The sequence below is a fragment of the Mya arenaria genome, chromosome 3 (genome assembly GCF_026914265.1).
Source record: "Mya arenaria isolate MELC-2E11 chromosome 3, ASM2691426v1".
Lineage (NCBI taxonomy): Eukaryota > Metazoa > Mollusca > Bivalvia > Myida > Myidae > Mya > Mya arenaria.
The window spans coordinates 86,925,964-86,950,839 of record NC_069124.1 but is presented as its reverse complement, the minus strand read 5'-3'; the positions used below and the strand labels follow the sequence as shown (position 1 = coordinate 86,950,839).

The window sequence follows — 24,876 nt, the reverse complement described above, 5'->3', positions numbered from 1 at the left end:
GGTTAAGGTAGTTCGCGTAGAGTTTTGTTTCCGCAAGAAGTGTGCATAACCAGCATAATGTTCAATGAATGATAAACATAGCAACCTTTGTATTCATTCCAAAAGCGTTAACTTTTTTTTATATCACTTCAAGCGCAAAACATACGCGATAGCGCCACCACTATTCGACAGCGCCACCACTAGGGCAACAGCGCCACCACTTTTATAAATATGTGCATTTTTCCTTTTTAAGAAGTGCTTATTAGTTTTGTTGTGTTCCGGCATAGGTACTATACATAACAGTTATGTTTGCATGCGTGAGAATGTTCTTACGGGGTGTGTAAGCACCGAAATGTACTTGCTGTGCAATCAGATCTCAAAATATGCACAAGTCCGATTCAGGAGAAAAGCTACTGGCACCACAGTTTGCATAATATTGAAACGAAATAGTAACCAGCCTACAATAGAAGTGTTCATACACGGTACCACATTCTCCGATTTTCGAAATATGTCCGTTAAATGAAATGATCAAATAAAATATAAATCATACTCACGTTTGTTCATGTAAACATAGGACACAGCTCCACCACGGAAGTGTCGACAGCTCTTTTTCTTTGCACCACCGTAAAGTGGTGGAGCTGGCGTTTAGAGGCCATGACAAAGTGACATTAAAAATGCAAGTTAACAACACAAAATTCCATTTCAAAAATTGATAATGGAACGAACTACACAAGTCACACAGCAGTATATGAGTATGCACATTGTGCGTAAATTACTAATCCATAATGCTGCTTTCGACATGAAATCCAGCTCTTATCCAAAGTAAGCTAGCGATACGCACGCGCTCACAAACACGCATGCGTTGTAGAGATGGTCGATGAGAAAGCCAACGACCGCTCGCCGACTGAAGGCGCAGTGGGCCACGTCCACCAGCATGGACAGGGTCGCCATGCCGAGACCTACCCGCACTCCCTGCTCCACCGACCGCACACCCAGGTACGGTCTGCAATTGATGTTTAAAAATTAATCCTTTGAAAATCTTAAAAACAAAACAAAAAACAAGGATAATAAATACAGCGACATAATAACTGAAACCGTCGGTCAAAGGACACAATTAGCAGTTATTAAAGTACATACCCGATAACATAATGTATCGCGAGGACAAGCGCCACCTGGGAGACGATGCAGGCTATAAACTCTACATGGAAGGATTCCTTTTGCAGCTCCCAAACTTGTTTATCGCTCTTGCCCGGAAATGTGGCACGCAGCCATAACGGCCCCAGCGCCAGCTTCGAGTACAGCACCGCCCCAATCACCTGCGCCGCTGCCATGGCAACCACTGCGCCCCAAACCATATCGGATCCGTGCGTGTGAATAAACTGTTGGGACTCTACTATATTGCTGAAATAAAATTAAGTAAATAAATTAATGTAGCTTTTCTGTTACAATTCCTGTTACTTTATTTCCCGATATTTCCCTCAACAAAAATTGTAATACCAGCTCAAAAAGAAATCAAAATGATATGTATAGTATGCACATGATAACGTAGCAATACTTTTGAAATTCTAAAGTACACTATGATAAGCCATACCTTACAACCACGCTCGAAGGTAGACGCTGCTATGAAATCCGTTTTTCACAAGATAACTTTTAAAACCAATCTTAGACCATAAAATATAATTTCATCAGTTCTATTTAAGTTTCATAAGATAATCAAGTCATAAAAATACGATTATTCCGCACATTTAACGTTCCTTTCCAACTACTTTCACTCGAGAAATAGGTCAGGTAAAGCTACAAGAAAAAGGGGTCAATAAACCCGCTGTTAAAGAATTTAGCGATAACAGCTGAGTCCAACAATGGCGGGAACACGCAATTTACACAGACGATCTGTAGTCAGATCTCTCCAACACAAGTAATGCCGATATGCTGAACACGAACTTGTACATTATTCACATTTTTGTGCGATGGTTTATTGGTTCTTTATATTTTCGTTTTACGGTTCAAATATATATCGTAGCAGTTTTTTGTTTCTCAAATTAAACCGTAATTCGTAGAAGCCAATCCATCACGAAAACACTTATTCTAACTTGTGAAAAGCTCCGAAATACCTATGCAGTTTCTTGGGAAAGGAATGCAATAAAAAGAACAAAACATAATGGATATTATTTTCAAGCATCGTCCGTTAAAAGTCGGGCGAGCGAGCAAACCAAACTTGACCGACTGCAGTCTTCACATACAAGAAAACCAGGATTAGTATATTCAATTTAATCAAAGTGTAAGCATAGTATTGCCTATCCATATCCTGTATCATAAATAGTTTTCAGCGAACACGACATCAAAAAAAGAGCCACGAACTGAACTGTCGTCTTTTTCTTAACGGATCTTTCCGTGTCTTAGCCGTAACTTCAATACAGTTTGTAATCGGTCCTGTCCGAGTGTACACAAACCGGTCACAAAGGTTGTTTTTTCAAACTTGAATCTGTTCATTTGTTTAATACTGGGTAATATTACATTTGTGTAGTGAAATAAACACAAAATAAGACCCCTAGATAATTCTAAGATACGACAAAACCGTCAGGCTATAAAGTTTTTTTATTGATACGAGCCACTGATGTCCAGTTAGGCGTCAACTGAGGACGTACCCGGCCTGAACCCCACTTACTGACCTGGAGCGGCTCCAGGATTCGACGTTAAAGGGGTCGTAACTTAAGGCCGTAACATTATGACTTGTGCCCCCCCCCCCCCCCACACACACACACACACACACACGCGCGCGCACAAGGAAATTTTAACAATTGCTAGTCCGAAATCGTGCATTTTGGGCGTATTTTATTACTTTTTTCTCTTAATACATTAAAATAAAAAGTAAACTTGGACGAAATTAGAATTTGGATCCGCTAGTGCTGACATCTTGGGCCGGAAGCCGGTTTTTATTTTTTCCACGAAACTGATTGTTTCGTTACATTGTAAAGGTACACTATTTTGTCATACAATATTTGCAATAGACACGAACAGTTTGTCTGTGATAACATCAATAGTGCTTTTTGAGTATAATCTCGTGACTGTCATGCCCTTTTCCGCGTTCTTGAAGCAACGCGGGGGTCGCTTACAACTCGGAACTCGAAAACTCACAGTAGAACCAGCTGACAAATGGGAGAGAAGTCCTCTAATTACATAATCCGCGACTTTTTCATTCTCCGCTGTGACATTTCGCAGTCCGTGAAAGCCATCCCTCTTCTCGTGAATGCTTCCAAACCCGACCACTCTTCTACCATCCAGAGCAACTAGAGTCTTAACACCCCGTCCTACAAAGAACGCCCGAAGGACGCGCTCCCTGTCCAACGAAGGGTACACCGCCCGATCAAGTCTCATCATTTCGGGCCAGTGTTCCTCAGACAACAGTTCCAAGCGGCAAGCGGGTGTTACCTCCTGTTTTATGGTGTTCATCAAAGGCATTGTATACCCGGTGAGGTCTACTCCAGGGTGCACGAAACCCTGGCGTCGGTACCAGTCTACCATGGCAGGGACGCCGTCCAGAATTATGTTGCTGCTGCCACCTTGGGCCACCATCGCCGTCCAAATATTACGTCCTATCCCCTGACCACGTGCTTCTGGCAACACGATCAGGTTATCCATGTAAACCACGTCCTTCGCGCACTGTATGGACATCCCAAAGCCTGAATATATTTGCCAACATAAAGGTTCAGCGTAGCAAATTTTTAATAATTTCCCAAGCTAGCATTTCATTTCTTCTATCCTAGTCAGTCAGAATTTTTCAGTTTATAGTATTCCGTAAGCATATAATTATGTTCATTACCAAATTCATTTAACATACAGAATATAATCCAATTAACTAGTGTTAACTGAAATAGTGTTTTATTTGGATATCACAGTCAGGTACTTCACTCCGCTAGTATTTAACGAACGAATGTGCAAGTATGTTACTTACCAACAGGCCGGTTGTTGTCGTCAGCCGCCACAAGGAGACAGTTGGGGTCGAGGGTGAGCTGCGCGGTGATGTCATACATGGAGCCATCCCAGCCCTCCGCCTCGATATGCGACCCTAGGAACGCTGCTTCCTCCGGCCTCCCCGCCCGGATCCGCGAACACACGGACTTTCGCCGGGCTCCTGGCTGGCATGAAAACAGTCTATCCATTTTCAACCTTGAACGACACATCTTATGTAATGAACTTGCCATTTCAGAAATTGCTCTATGGTTTGACACTACTCTCATAAAAGAATCTGTAAATTAGAACAGTGTACATATAGTGAGTATACACACACTCTTTATACGCCTGATACGGATTACTGCTCACGCTATCTAGAGCATAATCAATTGGTTGAATGATCCGACGACGTTAATCGGGGTCAAGTATTTTAGGAGCTTGGTAAATGTCTAAATAATATAAATATGTTTCTGTATCAAAATGTTCCAGCTTCATACCAACTCAACAATGTGGTATGGTTTCTTGAATTAGAAAGATATTCGAAAAAATAGAGAAAAACAGTAAATTATATACGCTTTCTTGTTTCAAAAATGCACACTTATATCTTTCTTAAAAAGCAAGCAATCACCACAATGTCACAAGACACAAAAACGTATTCATTTTGTAGAAAGACTTTTCCAAAATGCATATGCTGTATGCACCAGTCAATTGGAACCCGCCCCCCCCCCCCCCCCCGGTCCGGAGAATAGTGGGGACTTGACTTTCGGTTCAGCCATCCCCGGGCTGGTAAAATCCCCGCCAAATGCCCCTGCACCCCAGGTTAGGCCCATTCCCAGCTATTTTGGCGCAAAGACAAAACCACTGCATTCACCGGCACTGCTGGGCCACCTGAAAGTAAAAACACGGCCCATTTCCCCGGCTTTCCCGGACTTGGGGGTGTGGGGTGTGGTTAGCTCAACTTCTTATACACCTACACACTTTGCAAATATTGAGCCTCAAAACTAAATAAAAAATAAAATTTGAAGCGTTCTAGGTTTTGGTCAATATTGCAGTGTGGAAGGACCTGATGTCGTATATTCGAAGTGTCGTCGAGGAAGGCAAATCAAAGGGCAATTAGTCTGTAATCAGCTAAAATATAGTTATGGTTTCTATACGCTTGCACTTCCTGTCATGTTCGATTTAATATTTTTCAAGTTATACCCCGGATACGTGAAATTGCAACAGATCGACCGAACGGCTGGTGGTAAGCTTATTTATACTCGCACTTGGGCCTTGCCCATTCGGCGATTGCTCCAATAAGATTGTTAGTCTTCTGTTTTAGGAGTATAGTGCACAGACAGAATGGTTAACCCTGGTTAGAGCTACAGTGTATTTGTTCTTTAACGTGCACCAGTGTAAAGCATTGTCACACGGAACCTGCGATCCCTGGATTGACAGTCAACGCCACACCACACCTTCCGCCGACCGACCAAAGGGTGAGTGACTCTAGAATACCCCCTTACAACACAACCTGCATGTTCAGCCAATGAAAATGCAGAAAGGCAATCATTAAGATTAAGAAATTACAACTTTCTCGGATGTTTGAAGGTCCGCCTGTTGCCCCTAATCCGATACACACTCCCTGTGTTAGATTTTGCGTTGACAATATGTCTGTCAATGAGGTTGTTTTTTAAGTCAGTTCAATGACCTCAAGTAAAATCTTAATTGTTAAAGAGCTCGTTCCTTCGCCCACAGGGGCAGGGTCCGTTGTTATGCCACACCCTATGGCCTACTCCTTTTTTTATTATAAAAATAAATAAATATTCCCAGGCTTATTCATAATGATGGGGGAACTGTTACTAGTAATAACTAACAAGAATTATATATATCTTTTATATTATCATTCTATAATCTTGTTAATTATTTCTATTAACAGTTCCCCCTCATTATTAAGCCTACTAGGAATATTTATTTATTTTCATATCTATATTTATTTATTGCTTTTTTTTAATTTTTGAGGGGGGAGCGTGGTCATAGGGTGTGGCATAACAACCCGACCTGCCCCGGTGTTCCATGTGGCACAGCTGAAAATTTATTTAAAATATATAGCAGCTTATAAATATGTATGTATAAACACTAACATGTACAATACTATTTTATAAGGTAAAACATTTGTACATAACTGCCTTTCGGTAATTGCGAATATTTTCCGATCATTTATGTGCATCAACCTACATTGTGGGCCTTGAATGGGTGAAACGGGGACATGGTAAAGGTGCAAGATATATACCCAATGCAAGACTATGACCTTGTGTACATTTAATTTAAGGAGAGCAGAACAATTGCAATATAAATAATAGAGACCGTTACCAAGGGCGGCTCCAGGATATTATGTTAGAGGGGGGTGTAATCCACGGAGAACATTCACAATGCTGGTGATTGGTTGCTAACGTAGTCAATGGTTGTTTTTTAGACTCTGAATTTGAATTCGTCCAAAATATGTACATGGAAGAAGTCTCCCAAGGCGTGACCAGTTTTGAACACAGGGGCCAATGGGGTCATTTTATCAACAGTCGTACGAAAACAAATTGTAAGATCAAGAATTTCGGTTCAATTCTAATTGAATGACACAGCTTAAATTGAAAGTCTAACTTCCAAAAATATACACTTAACGTAAACTGGGCAATTAGCTTTTATTTGAATAGAGGGTATTACTAACTACTCAAGTATACTATAACAATTCCAACAAGACCGGTCACAGACAGCTATATCCCCCGCCTCATGGGGACATTTTTTGTAACGAAAGCTAATCAATGGTAAGGGTAGTTTCTCAGGAACATAAGAAATGCGCAAAATTAAGAAAGCGCAATAACTCGTTCGAAAAAGGTCAAATTGCGAAAGCCTGACAATATGCACTGTGTAACTATATAGTCATAAACCTAAGAGGAGTTGCGAAGAAACCAATTTTAAATGTAAAATAAAGAAAGGGCAATAACTCTTTCAAAAATGGTCGAATCGCGAAAGTCCAACAATATGCACTGCGTCACTATATAGTCATCAATCTGTGAAAGTTTGGTAGAAATCGCATGAAAAACGTAAGAGGAGTTGGGAAGAAACCAGTTTTAAATGTAAAAAAGGGCAATAACTCTTTCAAAAATGGCCGAATCGCGAAAGCCCGATAATATGCGCTGCGTCACTATATAGCCATCAATCTGTGAAAGTTTGGTAGAAATCGCATGAAAAACGTAAGAGGATTTGCGAAGAAACCAATTTTAAATGTAAAATAAGCAAAGGGCAATAACTCTTTCAAAAATGGTCGAATCGGGAAAGTCCATCAATATGCACTGCGTCACTTTATAGTCATCAATCTGTGAAAGTTTGGTAGAAATCGCATGAAAAACGTAAGAGCAGTTGCGAAGAAACCAATTTTAAATGTAAAATAAGCAAAGGGCAATAACTCTTTCACAAATGGTCAAATCGCAAAAGCCAGACAAAATGCACTGCTTCACTTTATGGTCATCAATCTGTGGAAGTTTGGTAGAAATTGCATGAAAAACGTAAGAGGGTTTACAAAGAAACCAATTTTAAAGTAAAATAAGCAAAGGCCAATAACTCTTTCAAAAATGGTCGAATCGGGAAAGCCCGACAACATGCGCTGCTTCACTTTATGATCATCAATCCGTTAAAGTTTGGTAGAAATCGCATGAAAAACGTAAGAGGAGTTGCGAAGAAACCAATTTTAAATGTAAAATAAGCAAAGGGCAATAACTCTTTCAAAAATGGTCAAATCAGGAAAGCCCGACAATATGCGCTGCTTCACTTTGTCTTTATGATCATCAATCTGTGAAAGTTTGGTAGAAATTGCATGAAAAACGTAAGAGGAGTTGCGAAGAAACCAATTTTAAATGTAAAATAAGCAAAGGGCAATTACTCTTTCAAAAATGGTCAAATCAGGAAAGCACGACAATATGCGCTGCTTCACTTTATGATTATCAATCTGTGAAAGTTTGGTAGAAATCGCATGAAAAACGTAAGAGGAGTTGCGAAGAAACCAATTTTTTTTCGGTAAAATAAACAAAGGGCTATAACTCTTTCAAAAATGGTCGCATTGCAAAAGCCCGACAATATGCGCTGCTTTACTTTATGATCATCAATCTGTGAAAGTTTGGTAGAAATCGCATGAGAAATGTAAGAAGAGATGTAAAGAAATGAATGTGGGATGGACGGACGCACACACGCATGGAATCGTGCCTACCATTACATGATTACTATATCCCCTCGCCTTTTCATGGCGGGGGATGAAAAGCGATCGTACACTAACGATACATGCGTAGTTTAGATGGCCCCCATGAGCAAAATTGGTAGACCACTAGTCATTGCTGTAAACAACATATCTTATACATTGCATATGAGCGAACTTGGTAGAGTACAACTAGTCAATTCTACCCACTAAATATATAAGCATATGGCCAAGTTGTTGGACTATTTTTATTTTTTTTCCTTTTCGTCACCATGGTAATCAGAGTTCTGAAAGGAATTCTTTGGGTAATATTTGAATTAAGACCATCCAAGAAACGTTCCTGTGAAGTTTGGTTAAAGATGACGTAAACAGAGATCATGAAAGCTCCCTGGAAATTTTCAGTGAAGGTTAAAAGTAACAAAGATCATGATATACTAATGGCCAAAAGTCTTGTCCGGTCTACAAAAACTACAATATCCAAAGTCTTGTCTGGTCTACAAAAACTACAATATCTGTTTGATTTTATATCGCACACTCATAAATTTGGTATCGATGGAAAGAGGACATTAATATGCATTCAATGAAAAAGAATTTTGGAATTTGAGCCAGTACTGCCGGTACAGTAATCTGTTGAAAATTGGCATTTAGGATTTGCAAGGCACAAATGAAACCCATACCGGACACGATTTTGGCCATTAGTATACTTGCATCATCATTGGATCAAGGTTGTTACGGAACATAGGCATAGGTCACAATGATAGTTATATTTCTTTGCAGAAGAATTTCAGATGACTATAAAGAGCCCCAGTGTTCATAGTTAATCATTTTTACTCTCGAGATACATGTGTATAATATTTGGGTTTGATCAATGTTCTAATAACTAAGTAGAGAAGCATAAAAAGTTTTTTACAATTCATTTATCAGTATACAAAACAACATTTCTAACACAGAAATACTAGTACATCGTATTCAGTGAACACTTTTAATTAGAAACGATTAATATTTATACAATTATTGTTTACAATTTATTTATATGCCGGTAGACTATTCTGTAGAGCTTTTCAATGAATTCTATGCAAGTCTAAATTAAACAAACATGTTCTTGAACGGACAGCTGGCCCAGTTGTGCTCAATTAGTGTCATGAGGCAAAGCATATTGTGTTTCACTGACCTGGGTCAAGCCCTTATGTAACTATTGAAGGCCTAGATTGTCAGGTTTGAAGCTCATTTATATTCAGATACATAAACAAGTGTTTACAAGCACTGACTGACTCCATATAATGTCATCTAGACTTGCCTTCGTCTTACTCCTTCCTTGGTACGTAAGTAATCAATGAATCAAATAATTCCATTTAGGACGCCTTTGTAACATTTGTGGACTGGTTAAAAACAAAGATACTGTCATTATTACTGGCTATATCCCTCTGCACAATTTATGTTCTTAAAATATATTCATAGCCAAATCTTCCCCACATATATATGAAGGTCCTGCAGTACAGTGGATGTTCATACTGCTGCTGGTCCATCTCAAGAACTGTTCACAGGCCGAACTCCTCCTTTTAAAAGATCCGCTGTAATAAAATGTTAAAAGAATGATAAAGTTTCACTTCTGTCAAATGAATCAAGAAATATTTTAATCAATAAAAACAAAAATGAAGTATGCTGCTCAGTAATCATAATTATAATTGAAACAAGAGCTGTCATAAAGACAGCGCGCTTGACTACGCCGAAGAATGATTGGCAGAAGAGATTCAGTTTCAACTGCTTTCTTCTTGTTTTGTAACAGTGACCATGATCCTTGGGGCCTAAAACACAATCCCATGAAGGTCCTCCATAAACTCTTCCTATATATCATATCAACTTATCAAGTTCGGTCACAGTAAGTCAACCATAACTAAAGTAATTCAGTACCAAACAGTAATCTTTTTTTAGAAACAGTGACCTTGACCCTAGGTGCCAAAAGGCAATCCAATGAAAGCTCTCAATAAACTTGTTTGATATACCTAGTTTGATCAAGCTATGTCAACCCTTACTTAAGTTATACAGTACTAACCATATTTCTATTTTCAGCAACAGTGACCTTGGCCAAGACCATAACTCTGGGAGCCAAAACACAATCTTATAAAAGATATCTAAAAACTCTTCTCACATACCAAGTTTGGTTGCAATATGTCCATCCTAACTTAAGTTATTCAATACCAACCATTTTTCTTTTTATAGAAGCTTTGACCTTGTCATTTATCCCAGGGGCCTCAAACGCAATCCCGTGAAAGGTCTCCATAAAGTCTTCCTATATACCAAGTTTGGTCACTATATGTCAAACCTACCTAAATTATTCAACACATAAAGTGACTTTGAAGCTCCCCTTCCACCAATCCGCCTGAACAATGATGCAAGTCATTCTAGTAACTAGTTTTCCCTTTGTGAAAACCTGGTTAAGAATATAAAAATCTGCCAGTCAATAAAAAAGTCAAACAAGGGCCATAATTTGTATCGAGGGTTAAAATGGAGTTATGTAACCTTACTGTAAGATGCTCGTCATTAATAGTGCGAAATATTAAGTCAACTGTATAGAAGTTTCTTTTATTAAAATCTCAACTTGCCCTAAAACTTTAACATAAGATCCTAGGTCAACCAGGGGGCATATTATAATATTAATTATCTTCTCAAATGGCCTTATAAACTAAAAGCAGTCATGTGTAAACAGTGATAAAAAGTTTTTTTCACACTTAATCAAAAACCCTTCAACTGTCATTGTAATTCTTACAACTTGCGAAAGTTTTAACACCTAGCAAGTTTCGGTTTATTTTGAAACAACGCGTTCGGGGAAAAAGTCTGAAATAATGACCTCGAAGGAGTCATAAGGTTTTGTGCATGATTTGTGTACTTGTGACTGGCTATTGTGCTCGACTCCTCAACTTATCTCGGTTTCTATGCAGCGTCAATATATTTTTATATGAAAATAGAAGGAAAAATGTTCAGGACTAAGCTGTGACCTCGAGAGACCGCCGCTTCTCGACTGCCTGTTCGACCAAACACAGTTTAACTATAAAAAACTTGTGACCTCTGGGGAGGGGCCAAATTTGACCCCAGTGACATAATTTGAAAACTCTTTGTAAAGGACCACTAAATGAGGCTGCATACCAAATAACACCGGGCTTGGCCTTGATGTTTCAGAGAGGAAAGATTTCAAAGATTTTTGAGAAGAAAGATTTCAAAGATTTGTTTTTTTAAGTGTATAGAAATTTTGTGACCTTTGGGGCCGGGCTAATACCAACCACATAGACATAATTTGAAAAATGTTGGTAAAGGACCACTTTATGAGGCTGCATATCAAATATCAAGGGTCTAGGGCCAAGGGGTTTCAGAGATGTTAAAATTTTAAATGTTGACGCTGGACGACAAACAACAGATGAGTGACGGACATTGGTTAATCACAATAGTTCACTTTGAACACTTCATGGCCAGGTGAGCTAACATGACATTTCTTTACATACCAGTTTGTAAGGTGTAAGTGTCTCCAAAGAATTTCCGGCACATCCTGTTCTCAGCATCATAATCTGAAGAGCCCCCAAACAGGACAAGCAGTCCAACTACTACAGCAACAGAGTGCTGTCCCCTGGCACATGGCACTTCTCCATTCAGCTTCGGCTGTGACCACTCATATGTTTCTGTTATAGGAGAATGGTAGGATTTACACTTTTTACCACATATGTTACAGACAGAAACGAAATCCTAAAAGTTTGAACATGTGATGAGGTCATACAACACTGCTCTAGTAAAATAATGTGAGCTGTTGAATTACCATTGAATAAACGAATGAGCATTATAATATTGTGGAGTCAACTGCCTTAAGTAGGGCTTCTAAAAGTATGGAACCTAAATCAGTCCGGACCCGGTGACAACCCCACCCCCCCAAAAAACGGTTACAAAGTCTGATTAAAAAGAAATGTCCGAAGAATTATGTCACACATTTTCATGATGTGTATTCTATCAATACTTTTTTGCGATGTGGCAACTCGTAAGAGGACTTTAAAACCATCATAGCCGACTTTGATAGTATTTGATAAAATCTTAATTTTAAATGAGATTCTCATCAAATTCTGCGGCGTTTCTAGCAAGAAACACTGCGATCTTAATTAATTGTGGCTGGCGAGAAGCGGTCAGACGACAAAAAGTGAAATTTTATTTGCTTAATGCTTCAGTGGATCAACATTCAACTGATAATCTTTAATAAACAAATATATCTATATTCATAATCAAGGCTTCTAACATTAAATTTGATATAGACAACAAATTTTTCATTATATTTTATTAAAATGACTTAAGCGGCACACTCAGCTTTGAGACTAGTTAATCAAGCGCATCGCTGTTGATGTCCTATAGAATAAGGGCAGGACCGATTGCAAGCGTCTGCTAATTAACAGGTATCGAGTGTTCAGCATAGCGGAAAAAGCAGCTGGTCGGGTCAGTCTGATGGTAACCAGGACACTTTTATTGGGGTTTATTTTGAATGTGTGAATGACCAAAGAAGGATTGTGTATTATAATTTCTACAAATTTTATTGACTTAGTCTTTTTGGGCCAAATTTATAAAAAAAAATTGGACCAATTTTTTTTACCCTTTTTGAAACTGAAAACGGTATGGCTTGGTCAAAATCAGCCCAGACTGGCAAATTGCTGGTTTTTAGAACCCTTGGACTTAAGATATTATTGCCTTGGTCACGATATAATGACAATTTCCTTTTTACTGTTGTTACGGTGTAATTTTCTTAACATGTTATGTTAAAATTGTCTTTTTTATGTCTCATGACATGTAGAATATATCTGTTGACTCAACTTATACAGACTTCCATCGCTTGATTTGACACGTTTTCTAATTTCAGACTCGAAATAGCCAAAATGTGGCTAAAAACTGTCGTTACGATGTTTCATTTCAAAATTACCCCTTTTTTAACATAAAAAATAAAAAATACTGGAAAATAATTTTATCAGATATCTTGAGCATTGAGTAAGCAATTTAGTCTTCTTTCTGTAGCTGGTTATTTCATTTAAATTGCATAAAAACTGACGTAGTACTACTAAAATAACTGAACCCACCATTTCGTTACCAAAATCTGGCTTTTTCAATTCAGGGATACAAAATGGCCAAAATTTCTTAGCAATATGGTATTTTGTGAAAATATGACCCTCAATTTGAAGAACTACAACTCATTTATTAATAGCAATAAGAAATTTATACATAATACCTACATTACCAAATTTATTATACGCCTAAGTATGCACCCAAAAATACAGAAATTTTTGTCCCATCCATAGACGCATGTTTTTCCCAGCAAGGAATATGCTTAGCATATAACCAACCAGGCAGATTTTGCATTTCCATTCAGTGACCAAATATATTATTTGTTGCATTAATATCTGATTGTAATTCGTAAATATGAAGCTCAACATGTCAATGTCCCATCCGTAGACACCATGTCCCATCCGTAGACACACATAAAATGCTCAGAATTTGCATATATATATATATTAAGCGAATTGAACCACTTTCCTTTGACAGAAATGTAGCACATATTCAAACCTAGGCAATGGATTACCAAAAACAACTCATTACCTTTGTATTTTCATTTCTTTACTTCTATATGTTGCTAAAAACATTGAAATTTATTTTTTTCTATAGTGTGTATGTTTGGGAGTTAAAATAAGTAGCCAAAATACAGGATGGATTATGCTGTTTTAGCCAGACATAAAGAGGCCTATTAGAAATTTATTTATGGTTAAGAAAATGAAGTACAGTAAAGCTGGTAAATGTCTACGGATGGGACATTTAAATCACGCTATGTACGAAATGTCCATTTATAAATTCAGGTGTGACTAGAATTAACATTAATACAAAAATGGACAAGCAGAGAAATAAAAACCATTCAAATATACCTGAAATTGACATTAATGTAAGTGCAAAAGCACTTAGAATGAAATGATACAGGGGAAAACAGAAAAATCAAAGAAATGAAAAATATGATGAAATGAAGAGGAAAGATGCTGAAAGGAAAAACACATGATAGGCAAATTGACAAAGGGAGAAAAGAAAGTGATCCAAGAGAAACCAAAAAACAATAATAAATATGGAGAGAAAAGAAAATGAAATAGCTTGCCAAAAAGAAAGAAGGTGCAGACAATATCGCAAACAAAACTAATGGAGAAAACCAGACTCCTAGACAGACACCGTGTAACAATAAGAATAGAGAAATGAAAGAAAATGAACGCCTGAAAAAGAAGAAGAATGTGCTTAAAGATGCTTAAAGTACAGAATTGGACGATGGGGATAAAACTTAAAAAAATACAGTGTGCAAAATAGACTTTCAACAGACCAAGATACTACAAACATTGATCAAACAAAAACAGATGGTACAATAGACAACGATGATATTAACAGATCCAGAACAGCCACAAATTCAGCTGAAATATAAGTAATGAGATGTGTGAGCCTCCATTTAATTCAAGAAGCAAGAAGTACAAAATATAGAGCAATACCAAAAGTAAAAGAAAGTATGCGTACAACACCAAAGCGTAAAACAAGAGTGTAAGAAAAACTGATAGAGTATGTCACCAATGATGAGATGAAATTTGGAAGAAAAGGGTGTTATTTTACCAAAGAGTGCTAGAAGAAATTTAAAGCTGAGCGAAACAGTCAATATGAACAACATTAAAAGGATGTGAAATTGAGTCATGGAGGGATTTCACAAGAAAAGAAGACAGAATACAACAATGTGTTGCAATGTGTGCTTGATAGGAATATAACCAAATACCATACTAGCTTTGGTAGTGGGATTGCTTCCTTCCTACAAGTTAGGCGACCAACAGGGAAAATAGACAACACCAATGGAAAGAAGTGGAAACTAACACCAAGAAAGACAAGGAAAGATAGGCTGACTGCAGGAACTGTATTTTGTCAGTAGATGTGTCCGGAAAGGTACCGAATAAAAATGATGTAAAGTTACTCAATGGAGAGAACATCCAATCTCAAGTAATGACAATGACCTTGGCCGAGGCATATGAATTATTTATTTTCTGAGTTCTTAAGTAGTTAAGAAAAGGTCATTGACAAAATGTCATTTTTACATATGATTCAGAACAGTTTCTCAGTTTTGGAGTATATATATATATCAGTTATCAGGGCTTTTTCTGCCCATTTTTTGAAAAAGTATCCTAGACATTTTGGGAATTTTGCGTCACAATTATGCCTAAATTGAGAAAATTTACAGATAAAATAACAAGCTTTTTAGTCTCCTGCAAATGAGGAAATTATTAAATATAAGTTTATTTTCCCTTTCAAATGCCTTAAAACAGCTGAAATCTTAATTCTTGGGTGTAAATATTTATTGCAATGAATCATGACAGATACTATTTTTTTTATTTCAAATGATCTCTGAATGTGATGCAAATCAATGATTTCTGAATTCAGTTATCCCCAAAACTTTACATCACCTAATTTTAGGATGTTGAATGAACCGGTACAGGTAAAAACACTGTTTTACTTTTGATTGGGATTTTTTTCTGAAGATTGGAAAAATATATCATATTTTGCTTTAGGAATGGGTCTGATAGTCGGACCCGTGGGTACTATATAAAATGCCCTGGTTATTGTTAATTAAACATGTTTCTAAGTTAAAATTTCCTTGAAACATTGAAGTAGTTAGTAACTGGATACAGTATAAGTATTGTGGATACCATCAGGGAATATCTTATGCCTGCAGCTTGGTATTACATTAAAAAGTTTTATGTCCCATCCGTAGACACTAACAACACATGGTACATTTACATCGTGTCTATTTCTAACAACTGAACTAGTGAAAAGTCTTACATTTGGTGTTCAATGAGGAATTTAAATCATATACTGATTGACACCATTATAATTCAATGAATTTTCACCTTTGAAAGTTGCAACTTAAAACTGAACTTAAAAGGTCCGATTATCAAATTACAATTACATTGTAAAAGGTTGTCTTACTGAAATCTAGAAATATTAAATATCTTGTACTTCATTTTTGTGTTCTGTTAGCATTTTTGCAACAAGAGATGTTTATACTAGGTTTGTAACTGAGCTTAAAGTTCATATGTAAATATATAGTGTGCCTTTTATCCCATCCGTAGACACTTCGGACCGGATACAGAAAGTGATCTAAAAAATTTATGCATCAAGATAATGCTGAAAAATTGGTATGGCCTTGTTTGTTTTTGATTCTGGTGTTAAAAAAAATCACTTTTATTTGCTTCCTTGGGCTTCTAAAAATGGTAGATCATTTACAAGCAGTCAAATGCAAAATAATATCATGACATTTATGGTTAAATCTCATTTATTTCTGCTAAGAAGGAATAAAGTCAATTCTTTTGCCCATAACTGTTTATTTGGCACCTATGCAACAAGCCTGGCTAAAAAAAAGCATTATAAAGGAGTTCAGTCACATTATCAAAAGCATTTAAATATATATCACGAAATAATTTTTTTTCAGTATTCCTTGATACATAAACCTCCTTGAAAAAAAAACTGGAGCTCGAACCTAATGATTTTATTCGAATTATTATAACAACATGACCCTACTGTTATGGAACGTATGTAATTTGGCTATTTGAATACTTTTATTTTTTACCCTTTGTGAAACACTTTTTGTCATTATATCGTGACCAAGGCGTATACATCTCATGTGATCATATTCTTTTGTTATTGTTTGTCCATTCAATATTATCAGATCAAAATCACAAACTGAACATTTTTTAACATTGAGGAGCCATAACTGAACTGTAGTGTTTCCATCTGTTTAGGAAACACAAGAAGTAAACTCACCAGTATCAAACACATGGAGATCAGCAAGATGTGTGTTATCCTGCCCACGTCCACCGATCACAATCACCTGATTCCCAACTGCGGTAGTTGTGTGGAAGGAGCGGGCAGCAGGGAGCTCCCCTCTTATCTCCATTTCCAAGTTCCATTTTCTTGTATCTGCAAAAAATAATTGACTCAGTCAGTAAAATCTTACATGTATCTTAAACATTATTTTTCAAATCAAAATAGGAAGAACATTTCTTTCAGAACATAATTTAACATATAAAAAGGTTCTACAATGTATACATTTGTTTTTGCATCTATTCACATTTAGCAGCTCCTAACCTATATTATATATGTGTATATCATTGGTTCTCTTTTCTGTGTCCCTGCCTCCAAAAATGATGAGATTTCTCCCCACGGCACACATGCCATGAGCTGCCCTTGCAGTTGGTATACCCAAATTCATGTGCATGGGCTTGGACCATAGTTTGGTGACTAAAATACAAGCAAAACATAACACAGTCAGAGTTAAAGCAGTATAGTTGTTGCTGTTTTTACATTGAATATCTTCAAGTAAAGCACAGTTAACTAATGCTAAGTGTATTTTTATGTTCTTTGCAATGAACAAATAAGAACTGCAAGGAAAAAATCAGAACTTTTACAGAAATGTGACAAATACCCCAAAAAGGCCTTGTTGGACAGATAGCAATTCTTATTTGGGCCAATATGGACAGATAACCCATAGTATATTATATAACGTATTTTCATTATGATCTTCCAATGCAGTTTTGAAATGAAGAGAAACCCATGTGGAGTAAATGCACAATAAATAAGATTAAACAAGAGCCGTCGTAAGACAGCGCGCTCGACTACGCCGCTTTGACTTAGAATACAATAACGATGTAATAATACCAAGTTTGGTCTCTTAATGTCAAACCTAACTAAAATTATTCGATACATAAGGTGACTTTGATGCTGCCCTCCCACCAGCCGGCCCAAACAGTAACGCAAGTCATTCAAATAACTTGATTTCCCATTATGAAAATGTGGATAAGAATATACAAATATGCCTTTCAAAGGAAATTAAAAAAAAAACAATCAAGTACCATAATTTGTATTTAGGCTTAAAACAGAGTTATGTTTCTTGTTGTAAGATGGTCGTAAATAATTTTGAATTTTATAAAGTGCATTTAAAGAATGGTATAGAAGTTTTTTTTATTAAAATCCCAACTTGCCCTTAACTTTTACTTGCCTAAAACTTTAACCTAAGTCAATCAGGGGCCATAAATTGTATTAAGGATATGGATTTATGTAACCTCATTGGGTGATGGTCCTGAACAATTGTGTGAAGTATTAAGTCAATTGAATGAAGGGTATAGAAGTTATTAAACAATATCCCAACCTGCCCTAAAACTTAAACCTAAGTTCCATAGTCAATCAGGGGCCATAATTTGTATAAAAGATAATATGGAGTTATCTAACCTCATTATGTGATGGCTCTGAACATCTGTGTGAAACATTAAGTCAATTGAATGAATGGTATTGGGAGTTTTAAGTGAAAATCCCAACTTGCCCTAAAGCTTTAACCTGCCCTAAAACTTTAACCTAAGTCAATCAGGGGCCATAACTTGTATTTAGGATAATATGGAGTTATGTAACCTCATTGTGTGATGGTCCTGAACAACTGTGTGAAGTATTAAGTCAATTGACAAAGGATATAGAAGTTATTAACAAATATTCCAACTTGCCCTAAAACTTTAACTGGACGACGACGCCGGGGCGGGTAGTATAGCCTACCTATTCTTCAAATAGTCGAGCTAAAAAACAATTTCAGCGTGTTTACGGTCATATTATTTGAAAAAGATCTTCAACAAACTTTACTTTCATGTTAAGGTGCAGAATATCTTACATATATATTAAACCACCAAGATCACTTCACAAAATTTTATTTTTCGATACAAGATGATAACTGTGAGGTTTACCAGTATCAAACATGTACAGGTCATTGAACCAGCCAAACTGCGCAGCCTGCTGCATTCTCTGTTCATCTAGTACATCGTCGCCATCATCATCAACCTGCAAGTAACATAAATGTAGGATCAGTGTTGTATCTAATACAAACATTGCATTATAGTGAGGTCAATGTGTGGACCAAGAGAAGTGATATCGACCAAGAATATCCAAAGTGTATTTAAACATCTATTCTGTACTATATATCAGTAGTTATCCCCACTGTAATTGTTAAAGAAATAATGGAATTCATTTAACATTTCTTGTTTTCTTGAGGAAGAAAATTCTGTCATTCTTACATCCTCCCAGTCATCCTCCTCCAGGGAGCCCTGCGGCCCGAATCCCCCAAAGTAGTAGATAAGGCGGTCAATGACAGCCCCCTGAAGCTTGTCCCGGGCACTGGGGTGACTCCCTTCACTCTCCACAGCTGACCATTTCTTGCTCTCTAAAGATACAGGGCTTGTTTTACAGGGTGTTTCATTATTACTGCTACAATTTCATGACTCCTTAGTTTGCACAACATATAATATATGATGAAACAAAAACATGAAGCTTACAGCAGAGAGAATCAAGGTTTATTTGGTACAAAGCATTGCATGATAATCATTATACATTGAATATAAAATACAGTCTTTCACAAGTTTGTGCTATAAAATTAATGTAATAAGCAAATGCATTATTTTTCTTTAATGCTTTTTTTGGTGAAATATCATGTAACTCATGAACACAAACATTTATATACATGTTTTCACCACTTGTGAAAATAATGCTTTTTGTGATCAATCAGTGAAATAAATTTTCATTTTAGGACATTCAATAAATATCCTCTATTCTTTTAATACATTAAAGAAGAAGACCATTACAAACCGATGCCAATACTCCTTACTGTCCATCAGGGGGCATAACACAAACATTTTAGCCAGAGTAATGTAACCATGTAGGTATTGTCATGGTAAACATTTGTATGAAATTTCAAGTTAATATGGAAACTCGAATATTAGCATGAATATATTGCCTGCTGGGAGCAGTTACTTTCGGAGTGGAAAAAACTATTATTAACTTTGAATGTACTAATGTAATAGAACAATATGTTTTACTATTAAAATTGATGAAGTTAGTTAAAACATTTAAATGTTATACAGTGGAAACTCACTAAACCGGACAAGGTCCGGACTGGGCAAAATTTCCGGTTTAGTGAGGATTCCGGTTTAGTGAGGATTTGATGTACGGAGTAAGTTTACTCAAAATATTAACTGAGTTAACCTAAAGGGAAGTTGACGTTTAGACGGAGGTTGAGACATGATTAAAGCACATACAAAAGTGATAAACATAATTAAACATTTCTGCAATTTTATAATCATCTTTTTTTCCAAGTCTTAAAATAAAACAACTCGCGTAATTTAATGCTTGTTAAGTATGCTTGATAGTTTAATTAACGCACCGCTCGTATTTGATTCAATCATAGAAGTCTTTAGATAAAACAACCCTCCAAAATGATCACTTAATAACCGTTTCTAGTTCTTTATTTTTAGCAACACACAAATTAATGTTTCAATCAATTTTCTTTTCACAAGTTTGATTATCGCGCTGCAGTCAATCCACAGCGCAATCATCATTATCGATTATTGAGTTAACACAACATCATAGGTGCAATATTTAACGACGCACCGGCTGTCAAAACAAAGTGACCAAGTGACACGCGAATTCCTAATACACAACATCATTTTGACATGTTTGAACAAATATACATCCGGTTTTGTGAGGTAAAATTACGTTGACAAGTAACAAATTTTCTCGATTTTTTGTCCGGTATCCGGAATTCCGAGGTTCCGGTTTTGTAGGGATTATTTTACATTGAAAATAAAAGGGGAAAACCGGGACTCTGAAAAAAGTCCAGTATCCCGAGGATTCCGGTTTTGTGGATATCCGGTTTAGTGAGTTTCCACTGTATATGTAAAAATATTAAACTTTTTCCTTTTACAACCTGGTGAAACCAGTTTAAAAAACATTATAATTATTAATCACTCTCTTCGGAAGAATGTTACATGAGAGCGTGATATTTTGTTGTGGGGGAAACTGGAGTACTCTGACCATTGTTAAACTAAACCACATCAGCAGCAAATTGTATAAACTTAAAGTGTTGTCTGACCGTTTATCAAACTTAGTCAAGATATTGTGCGAATAAACAATGTAATCATTAATGGTATCACATTAAAGATTTGAAAAGAAATGTTCAAGTTAGAGAGCAGACAAAGTGAACATGGGCAATTTTTTAATAATACAAGGGCCATAATTCTATAGAATATAATACAAGGGCCATAGTTCTATAGAATTAATTGCGTGATCTGGCTATTACATTAAACTTAACTCTGTTGGAATATTATGCAAAAAATCATTGTAATCAAACTTGGTTCAGATCGGATTTAACAAATGCTATCATTAAAGAGAAGATATGCCCCCTCCACCAAACAAAATGATCCCTAGATTTTAAAATATTGCCATGGTTAAAACATGCACTAAACCATCAACATTTTTTTCTTTAAAAAACATACGTGACAAAAAGAGTGGTGTAATTACCAGTGTCAAACATGTAGAAGCTTTCCATCCAGCCTGACTCCTGATTCAGTCCTCCATATAAATACAATTTAGTGTCCACAGAAACTAAGCTTGCTGCAATACGAGGTTCGGGGATCGAGCCTTTTGCTTCTATCAAGCTCCAGCTACCACTTTCTGCAACAGGAAACATGTCAAAACTGACAAAATGAAAATTAATACACATGCATGTCAAACAGTCAAGATTCTACAAAATGAGTAAACATTCAACACAAAATTTATTGTTCATGTTATAGAATTTGAAAATATTTGCAGATATGTGCTCTGCATATCTATCCTAGCAAATTGATGCATTAGCATGAGAACTACCAGAATATATCTAACTTGAAAATGTTACAAGAGGATATCTGTCTAAACATGTATATTTAAAATTTACCCACCTGCATCAAAACAGAGAAGGTCATTGCTCTCCACAAGGTCTTGTGTGTTGCTGTGTATGACTCCCCCAAATATGTACATCTTGTTGCCTACACTACAGGAACACTGCCCTTCCCGTACAGGAAAAACGCAGTCTGTCACACGCTTCCAGGCCAATGACATATCATTGTCAATTTTAATACCAGAGCCTTGCGAAGTACTTCCTTCACCATTCATTATTAATTGGGTTTCAACTCGACTCTCCTGCCATAAAATAGAGTAGCATGGTTTAGGTTAGAGCAGACATAACTTGTAATGGTCATGTGTTAACGCCTCAGTGCCACTTAGGATTAAATATTTAAAGAAAAAAAATGAAAGTGAGCATTAACTATGAAATGTTTGGGAAATACGAACAAAATTCCAAACTGGTCCACTTACTTAACTATATGCTAATGAGGCAAATAAGTGGGTGGAGCATAGCATCTGAATGTCAGTTAGTGAAAAATCACAGATAGGTAATTGCTAAGGTTTTTGTAAAATGCACTATTTGTGTAGTATGCCAAAATGAAGTGTGGCAAATCATTAGGAGCTTTAAAACTAAGATACTAAAAGCTGCACCCATTCATCAAATGTTGATTTTTGCTGAAATTTTGTCGTTGATGACCATGATTTTCATGCTTAGTTTGTTATGCACCAGTCAATTGTAACCACGGCCCCCCCAGGTCCGGGGGTATACCGGGGATAGCCGGGGAAATGGACCGTGAATGCTGTGGTTTTGTCTTCACGCAAAATATAGCGAGGAATGGGCCTAACCTAACGTCCCTTGGGTGGGGGGCATTTGGCTGGGATTTTACCATCAGTTCATCCCCGTAGGACAGGGATTTTAGCCGGGGTTGGCTGGACCGAAAGTCCCTGCTAGTCCCTGGACCTGGGGGGGGGGGGGGGGGGGGCATGGTTACAATTGACTGGTGCATTATTGCGTCATTGGTTTTATAGACATTAATGTATAAACAAAATATCGACAAACTGTATAGGCCTTGTGGTGTAATGGATCAGGTGGCAGGAAGTCTGGTGGGTTTTCTTGACTTCACTGGTGTGGGTTAGCACCTAGTCTAAAATAATGGATGTGTTATACGGGATTCTTTCAATCCCTAACGTCTAAACGGGTTGGTGCAAAAACTGGGTGAGTTTGAAAAATATTGAAATTGTATTTAGTGAAGTATTTTATGTTTGAAATGGATAATAAAGGTTTATATTCATATTTTACCATGTAAGAACAAAGCTATTTTGCACAAAACAAGCATTAAACACATGATCTACCGTTCCAATAGAACGAAACTTGACTGACACAGACAACAATTATGCCAAGCGGAACAACTCGACCAAATCGTAATAACTCGGCCACCACTGACAAGCTTCATGATAGACCTCGTAAATACAATCATAACAACTCAGCCATGACCAAAGTGCAGGGTTCGAATTTAACTTTGAGGAACACTCGCAAAATTTTGCGAGTGCATTTTGAGGCAACTCGCAAAATGACAAATAAACTTGCAATTTTATTATTTGCTTTATTCCCTTATAATATTGTCTAATTAAAGTAGAAATTAACACCTAAGACATATTATGAATATTTAAAAGTGACTCGACTACTAGAACTTGTTGATGGCTTATTCTATTTGGGGGGTATGGAAAGACTCGTCTGATGCTGGCAGCTTTTTGATAACAAAGCTGTCCAATAATTTGACATTGTTCACTTTGTATATTTACCCTCGCCATCGGGTAATTTAATACCCATTCGACAAGCACGCTACAGATTTCATTAAGCTTGTAAGTATTAAAAACAATAAAATAAAATATATTTAAAATAAAAAAGCAACAGTAAATGTAGCGTGGATACTTTGGACCATGAACTATATCGATCAACGAAGTCTATTCAATTTGACAGTTGGGCGGAAATGTATTCAAAGGATGATGGGGTTTACATATAGTGCGCAAAAGCGCTAAATTTAGCCAATGATTGAGCTAGGTGATTACGTCATTCGTATTTACTTTGTATTATGCACGCCTCGGAGCATCCCGGAAAGATTCGAGATAAAACTCGGCCTTTTCCGTATTTGTTCTATTTTTGAAAACCTACTAGAGCGTGACTCCGTACTGTCTTCTTTATACCGGTAGTGTAAACATGCCACTTATAGGCTGTTCACACTCGACTACATAGCGGAATTAAGTTCATGTTTATTCTACTTTCCTTTTAACATTTTGTGGTCTAGAAAAAGCCACTCGCAGAATTTTGCGAGCTTGAATAAAAGTCACTCGCAATTTCCAAATATCGCTCGCATTTTGCGAGTATGCGAGTCTAAATTCGAACCCTGAAAGTGCTCAGATTGTTGTAAAACTGTGAACTGCAGCCTTGCGTTATGTTTTGACAGAATGAAATGAAGAAAACCCCATCAAACACATAATTATTCGTTGGATATTTATTTTGGGGGTACAGAACAAATATAAAATAACATTATCTAGTAATATTTCTTGTTTTTATGATATTTTATGGACGCAATATGCTTTAACCCGGAATCCCGATCGGAACAACTACCCACTTTTGGTACGAAACAATTTGTACGTGAAGGATTTGCCATATCAAAAATCGTAAAAAAATCCGTCAACGTACAAATATTTGGACTGTTGTTTGTATCTTCACTCTTAATCGTTTTTCCCTTGCATTTTGTTTTCATTGTTTTAAAATCATCAGCTACTGGTGGAAATAAAGACTATTGAATTGATTTAAATAGAACTTACATATTTTACTTACTCTAAACTGAGACCAATAATACAATCCTATTTCCAGCTTTATATTATTTTGTTGTCAATCCAGCGCGGGAAAAGATAGCGAGCTTGATTAAATAAAATCGTAAACG

At 36.7% G+C, this 24,876-nt stretch overlaps 3 protein-coding genes across 6 annotated transcripts; all 3 read right to left on the bottom strand.

Moving 5' to 3' along the window:
* Window positions 1-479: 479 nt before the first annotated feature.
* On the bottom strand, window positions 480-2,026 carry LOC128229181 (uncharacterized). Its single transcript, XM_052940909.1, has 3 exons — window positions 1,571-2,026; window positions 1,117-1,380; window positions 480-982 (listed from the first exon to the last, which is right to left on the bottom strand). Exons 2-3 carry the CDS (start codon window positions 1,332-1,334, stop codon window positions 793-795), a joined length of 408 nt encoding a protein of 135 aa, XP_052796869.1. The 5' UTR covers window positions 1,335-1,380; window positions 1,571-2,026; the 3' UTR covers window positions 480-792.
* A 722-nt stretch (window positions 2,027-2,748) lies between these two features.
* LOC128229250 (uncharacterized) lies at window positions 2,749-4,270 on the bottom strand. Its single transcript, XM_052941029.1, has 2 exons — window positions 3,932-4,270; window positions 2,749-3,659 (listed from the first exon to the last, which is right to left on the bottom strand). The coding sequence occupies exons 1-2, from the start codon at window positions 4,215-4,217 to the stop codon at window positions 2,968-2,970; spliced, it is 978 nt and encodes a 325-aa protein (XP_052796989.1). The 5' UTR covers window positions 4,218-4,270; the 3' UTR covers window positions 2,749-2,967.
* A 4,762-nt stretch (window positions 4,271-9,032) lies between these two features.
* On the bottom strand, window positions 9,033-24,863 carry LOC128227992 (kelch domain-containing protein 1-like). Of its 4 annotated transcripts, XM_052938998.1 has the most exons (10): window positions 24,771-24,841; window positions 22,986-23,070; window positions 21,982-22,222; window positions 21,566-21,718; window positions 19,288-19,433; window positions 18,961-19,054; window positions 17,321-17,473; window positions 16,997-17,152; window positions 11,647-11,820; window positions 9,034-9,720 (listed from the first exon to the last, which is right to left on the bottom strand). In XM_052938998.1, the coding sequence occupies exons 3-10, from the start codon at window positions 22,193-22,195 to the stop codon at window positions 9,677-9,679; spliced, it is 1,134 nt and encodes a 377-aa protein (XP_052794958.1). In that variant the 5' UTR covers window positions 22,196-22,222; window positions 22,986-23,070; window positions 24,771-24,841; the 3' UTR covers window positions 9,034-9,676. The 4 variants fall into 4 exon arrangements, with proteins under 4 accessions (XP_052794960.1, XP_052794958.1, XP_052794957.1 ...); XM_052938997.1 differs by lacking the exon at window positions 22,986-23,070 and having other exon boundaries at window positions 24,771-24,863; XM_052938999.1 differs by lacking the exon at window positions 22,986-23,070 and having other exon boundaries at window positions 24,758-24,830.
* Window positions 24,864-24,876: the final 13 nt, after the last annotated feature.